The 6515-nt window shown below is 42.3% G+C and overlaps 1 protein-coding gene across 1 annotated transcript; it reads left to right on the top strand.

Moving 5' to 3' along the window:
• The first annotated feature begins 1738 nt into the window (after nt 1-1738).
• Nucleotides 1739-6448, top strand: desma (desmin a). The gene is made up of 10 exons (XM_088315141.1): nt 1739-2377; nt 2654-2714; nt 2852-2947; nt 3772-3933; nt 4042-4167; nt 4301-4411; nt 4630-4739; nt 5103-5155; nt 5436-5527; nt 6073-6448. The coding sequence occupies exons 1-10, from the start codon at nt 1812-1814 to the stop codon at nt 6112-6114; spliced, it is 1419 nt and encodes a 472-aa protein (XP_088171267.1). The 5' UTR covers nt 1739-1811; the 3' UTR covers nt 6115-6448.
• The last annotated feature ends 67 nt before the right edge of the window (nt 6449-6515 follow it).

The following is a 6515-nucleotide window of genomic DNA, read 5'->3' as shown; positions in this document are numbered from 1 at the left end:
GTCTGACAGTTGACATAATGATAGGCAAGTTAAAGGAACAAGACTTTTTTTTTTTTTTTTTTAACCTGATTTTCTTCAGGGTGCATCACAATGAAGGCCACATGAAGTCATCTGCTACCTGGTCGTTGTCAGAGCACATTTTGGTAATTGCAGAAACTGCCACTTGCCCCAGTGTGGCTGAAAAAAACCCACACACAATTATGACCCTAGACCACAGGTGTCAAACTCAAGGCCCGGGGGGCCAGATCTGACCCAGGTCCATTTTCTTCACTTTTAACGACATTGAGATATTGTCATTTATTTGTTACCATTCCTCTCCTTTTAAAATAAATTGATGATTTTTTGAAGAAACAATTACCTTCTGGCTGACAATCAATTTGTTGTGATCATATAGGGGTTCACAGTCTTAACGGCCTTCTGAGGGAAATCATAACAATATGGCCATCCATAAAATTGAGTTTGACATCCCTTGAGCTATGCCTTTTTTTTCTTTTTTTTTATGGCGACACTTCACCAAATCAACCTACGCCAAAGTCTGTGCTTCACTGTTTAATTCAACAACACTCACATACCTCTGTCACATGACAGTGTGGAGACCCCGCCTATGCCAAAATGATGTGACCATTTTGGCAGTAGCTCAAACTACTCCTTACATAACGGAGGTCAACGCATGACCCTGCTTTAACGATAGATACTGACTGGGTGGCAACTTACACTGGGTATGTAGAATTGGTATCGCAAAAAAAAAAATATATATATATATAGAAATATATATATATATATATATATATACATATATATATATATATATGTATATATATATTTGGGTTTTAGATTGATTGACACAACTCTAATAATTGTCTATTTAAAAAACAATGGAGGATGTTACATATGTTTGCTTTTTGACATCCATACTGTATGTATGTATACTATACTATACAACTCAACATACCGTAATTTTATGGGCTCTTGGAATGTCTGCTCGCAAATGTATCACTCAATTATATACAGTATCCATCTCTTATACTGGCCAACAAACGCTTGAAATCAGACCCACTGGACAGCTGTGTCTGGCAACAGGATGCTATTGGGAGGGTTCGAGGGTAGGAAGGCACTGTAGAACAGCTGAATGGCTGCAGAGGGGGGAGGAAATGTCCAGCGTAGGCCTTTGGAGTATGTATGTAAGCAATCGGAAGTTTCTAAAAATTCACCAAAAGTGTATTTTGTTACATGATATGGGTGAAAAATTAGAAAATCTTTGGTACCATGGAAGTGTGCCGAATGTTGTGACTGGTAAGTGTAACGGCTGTGCAAATTGTTTGAAGTTTGGAAATTCGGAAAATGCGATTAATTTCAATCCATAAGACGTACATATACGTTTTGAAAATTGTAGTCCCTGCCTCCCAAAGACGTATTTATACGTCTTAGCCTTTTTTTTTTTTTTTTTTGCGCCATAGCTCCACGTTTTTATATCTTTAGAACACAATATTCGGTAGGCCTTGCAAAATCAGTCAAAATCCAGAAAAAAGCGCCGTGATTGAAGTGTTTCCTCTCGCGAAAAAGGCTGGGATTAAACGAGTTAAGAAAACCAAATGTTGAATAAGGTGGAGTCAGGTGGTAGCAAGACAAAAGAGGTCATGGGCGGAAATGGAGGAGGTGTCGGGGTGACGGTGGGTGTGGCAAAGCTACAAATAGCCACGCTTGCTGCTGGGGGATTCTTCACTTGGTTCCTCTCCAGTTAACCCAGCGCTTCAGTTGGGTCTCGGCTTCTCACGCAGCTTCACCACACCGAATAAGTCAAACCAGCAGCCATGAGCAAGTCCTACTCCTCCTCGGCCCAGACGGGCTCCTCGTACCGTCGCACTTTTGGTTCTGGGGTCAGTTCATCCCCGATGTCCTCTCTCTTCTCCACTCATGGAGGAGGAGGCCGCAGCTCCTCAACCCATACGACTCGAGTGTATGAGGTGAAGAGCGGCGCTCCTTCGTATTCCAGCTTCAGGATGTCCTCCGGCGGCGCCGGGCTCGGCTCCTCCACGGCCATGCGCACCTACGGCGAGAAACTTGACTTCAACCTGGCCGACGCCATGAACCAGGACTTCCTCAACACAAGGACCAACGAGAAGGCCGAGCTTCAGCATCTCAACGACCGCTTCGCCAGCTACATTGAGAAAGTTCGTTTTCTGGAGCAGCAGAACGCCGCTCTGACCGTGGAGATCGAAAAGCTGAAGGGCCGCGAGGGACCCGGGCGTGTGGCTGACATGTACGAAGATGAAATGAGGGAGCTGAGGAGGCAAATTGAAGCTCTGTCCAACCAACGTGCCCGTGTGGAGGTGGAAAGAGATAACCTGGCGGATGACCTTCAGAAACTGAAACTCAGGTAGGTGAGAGGATGGTTGAAGGCCCGACGCAACCTTGATGGTCCTCAGTGTGACATTACGAATCAAGGGCAGTGGTTTTGACTCATTACAAAACGTAGGCATAAAAACTTGCCATGTGTCAATTTCTGTTCTCTCATTTTTTTGAGCGCACAAGAATTTTTTTTTTTCATTTGGAACCAATTAAGAACGAAACCCCCACCACCCAGTGTCGACAGTTGCGCAAAAACCTAGAAATCAATCTGTCTCATTGTTTTTTTTCTTCCTTTCCACTGCAGACTACAGGAGGAGGTTCACCAGAAGGAAGAAGCTGAGAACAATCTATCCGCTTTTAGAGCTGTATGTCAATTTTTCCCTCTTTCTGCTGTCTTGTTCTTTTTAAGTTCATCAATTCTACTGCAATATCCCCCACTAATCTCAAACTTGAATTTCCCTTTCGACACTATAATTACCCTCTCTTCCTATTTGATATTCAGGATGTGGACAATGCCACTCTGGCCAGGTTGGACCTGGAGAGACGCATCGAGAGTCTGCAAGAGGAGATTGCCTTCCTCAAGAAGATCCACGAAGAGGTTTGCTGAGATCTCAATTTATGTTTTGTCGCCGTTGACCACTGTCCAAGATACTGTGAACGGGCTAAATCAGATGCTGGCTCATTGTGAAGTTCAGGGGGCTGGAACATGTCTCACATAAACACCAAGGCTATTTATTACACTTCGCAGTAACTCACATTCAGTGAACGCCATGATTATGGGCAGTTTGAAGAAGCAAATGGAGAGGTGCCTCAACTTTGACCTTTGAGAAATTCTCAACTGTGGACTGCTTGAAGAGCAGCTGTTGTCTATATCTAAGCAGGGGAGGGAAAAAAATGGAATGTATGTAGGATATGTGAACAGATGCAAAGCTATTTATAGCATTTGGTTGGTCCTCGGGGCAGCTGAAGGCCACCAAGACTTACCAATTTAAAAGTACCAGTTGGGCCTAATTAAATGAGCCTAATATCGTTGTCTGTTCTCTGCAAGTGGACGTGGTCTGTTTTTTTGCGCATATTCATAGCTTGTGGGTTTAATATTAGCGTAATGCGACTGAGATCATTAGCATCGTGATATGCGTCAAGAAGCCGATGTAATGGCGAGAAGGCGGTTGAAAATAAAATATTGTTCAGCCTCGATTAATTAATAAATCGGAAGTACTGCAAGTTTTTTTGTGTGGCTTGCCGCGGCCTGGTCCAAAGTGGCCCATGGACCACGATTGGGCCGCAACCCAGCGGTTGGGGACCACTACTCTATGCCTTAAAATGAGTTAAAAAATAAGTTCAAACTAAACATTTCAGTTTGCCAAATAGGATTGATACTGTCTTGTCAATGCCTCTTTTTGAAAACAAATTTCTCTACAGGAAATCCGCGAGCTGCAGAGCCAGATGCAGGACACTCAGGTGCAGATCCAGATGGACATGTCCAAACCCGACCTGACCGCAGCTCTGAGAGACATCCGCATGCAGTACGAGGCCATCGCTGCCAAGAATATCTCAGAGGCCGAGGATTGGTACAAGTCTAAGGTAGGACACGACAATCACGGACCAAAAGTCCGTTGAGAAGCACCACTTGACTGTGGCCCAACCTCTTCATCTGGCATTCTGGCTCAAAACTCAACCGTCATTTCGAAGGTGTCCGATCTGAACCAGGCAGTGAATAAAAACAACGATGCCCTGCGCTCTGCCAAACAAGAGACCATGGAGTACCGACACCAGATCCAGTCCTATACTTGTGAGATTGACTCACTCAAGGGCACCGTGAGTATCAAACTCTCTTACGGAACGAAGCATTTTTGCCTCGCTCAAGTTCTCCACCTCTTCTCCATTTTAAAAGAAAATATGTTGTCATGAATTGAAAGCCGCTAACCTCACATCTCCGTCACTCCTGTAGAATGAGTCTCTGCTGCGTCAGATGAGAGACATTGAGGACCGCATGGGCCGTGAGGCTTCTGGTTACCAGGACACTATCGCAGGTCTGGAGGAGGACATTGCCAAGATGAAGGTCAGTATTTTTTTATTGCATCTGCAAACTAAATAAAACAGCGTCCAACTGATGCATAAATGGGAACTGCAGATCGCCGATAAAACGGCGCCCTGCTGAGTGATACTCAGCGCACTCAACACCTGCCGCTGTTTGTCACAGATGGCTTTATTTGTAATGGCCGCAGTGCGTGAATGTGTAGGGAAGGCGTTTATTTGACGACAGCATTTGTTTGCCAGGATGATATGGCCCGTCACCTGAGGGAGTACCAGGACCTGCTCAACGTTAAAATGGCTCTGGATATTGAGATTGCCACCTACCGCAAGCTGCTGGAGGGAGAGGAAAGCAGGTGTGCTATTCTCATGTAAACTTGGGTACAAGCCCCACTTGACTCGACACGGATCTGATCGGCCGGATCGGATCGGCAGATAATTTGCATTTGATGCAAAATCGGTTATTGGTTGTCATAATTTGCCGATTGGTCAATGACATCATTGTCAAATTTTGACAATGTTTTATTAATAAATAAATAAATAAATAAATTAATTAATAAATAAATAAATTATATATATATATATATATATATATATATATATATATATAAATAATTTATATATATATATATATATATATATATATATATATATATATAATTAATTCATATTCATAATTTCCTCACATATTATATTTTTTGTGTTGTTTTATTTTCCAGGATTACCACCACTATGCCTCTTCAAAGTGCCTATTCCTCTATTGGATTTAGAGGTAAGCGAAACTGTGTAGCCTTCACACAAACATACCCGTAGGAAAACCATTATAAATTGGAGAGGAAGGGATAAAAGACTAATTATAACCCACTACCAAACATGGGGGTTGCTATTTTCAGGACATTACATAACTCCAGTGACCCATACTCCCCACTGTGTGTATAACCAACCCTCAGAGCGCTCTGATTCATATAACGGGTGTGTGGGCTGAGAGTCATAAATGTCATTAATCAAAATCATTCAAACCATACGGTACCTGTGTGTGTGTCCCAATCTAGAGACCAGTCCTGAGTCGCAGCCTCCGCGTCCCTCCGAGATGCACTCAAAGAAGACCGTTCTCATCAAGACCATCGAGACTCGCGATGGAGAGGTTGGAGCCAACACACGTGCATGAACGCACTCCCATTAGAAGTCATTTGCAAATGAACCAGCGACATCTTCATTTTATATCCTGATAACGTTTTCTGTGAGCCAGGGAGCTAGTGCCTAATGTGGAAGACAGGTTCAAGAGTTCCATTTCCTTTTTTTTTTCCACCGTATGGATGGAGGTTAATGACTAGATTTGAGTAAAACGATCACGTTTGCTACAGTTTTATCATATCTTAAAATTGTCTACTAGCCAGTTTTTTAAGGTTGATTGGGAATTCTAGAATCAAACTTGAGTGTTTAGAATGTCCCCTTGAAAATGCTTTACTAAAAAAAAAAAAAAAAAAATTCGGAAATACGTCTGACGTTCAATTGATGCTTTGAATAATCTCAAATGACAAAGGCGATATTTTGCGATAAAATAAGCAATATTATAAAATTACCGCTATTTTATTTTGCATTGTTAATTGTCTACCAAATTCTTATGAGAAAAATGTACCTGTTAAAAAATAAAATAAAATATGAATATATCTCTGCTGTCTTTCACAGGTTGTCAGTGAGTCCACACAGCACCAGCAAGACATCATGTGAACAGGAAGTGATGACATGAAAAATATTATTTACAATAACAAAAAAAAAAAAAACTCTGAATAAAAATAGAAAATGTAGGCATCTTCCCACTGTTGTGTAATAGTTTATGACAAATCTGTGTAAGCCGCAAGGCATCAAACATGGTCAGAGCGAATTGTGACGGCACATGTGCATTTGTGCAACTGGATAGAGAACGAACGGCTTGTGTTAGTGTTAGCGGCTGGAGCAAAAAAAGTGGGAAGATGGTGGTTTAAAAAAAAAAATGTCAAGAAACATGTACTGAGAAAGGAACTAAGTCATGTGTGACTTTATGATCTTGGCCTTGTGCCGAAGACGTGTGATTGTGTGTGCATGGGCAACCATGTGGAGCTGCTTCACTCTGACTAAAACCGCCAAAAATA

The sequence above is a fragment of the Idiotropiscis lumnitzeri genome, chromosome 14, assembly GCF_059441095.1.
Source record: "Idiotropiscis lumnitzeri isolate Australia: NSW breed Sydney's pygmy pipehorse chromosome 14, RoL_Ilum_1.0, whole genome shotgun sequence".
Classification (NCBI taxonomy): Eukaryota; Metazoa; Chordata; class Actinopteri; order Syngnathiformes; family Syngnathidae; genus Idiotropiscis; species Idiotropiscis lumnitzeri.
This window is presented reverse-complemented; position numbering and strand designations above follow the sequence as displayed.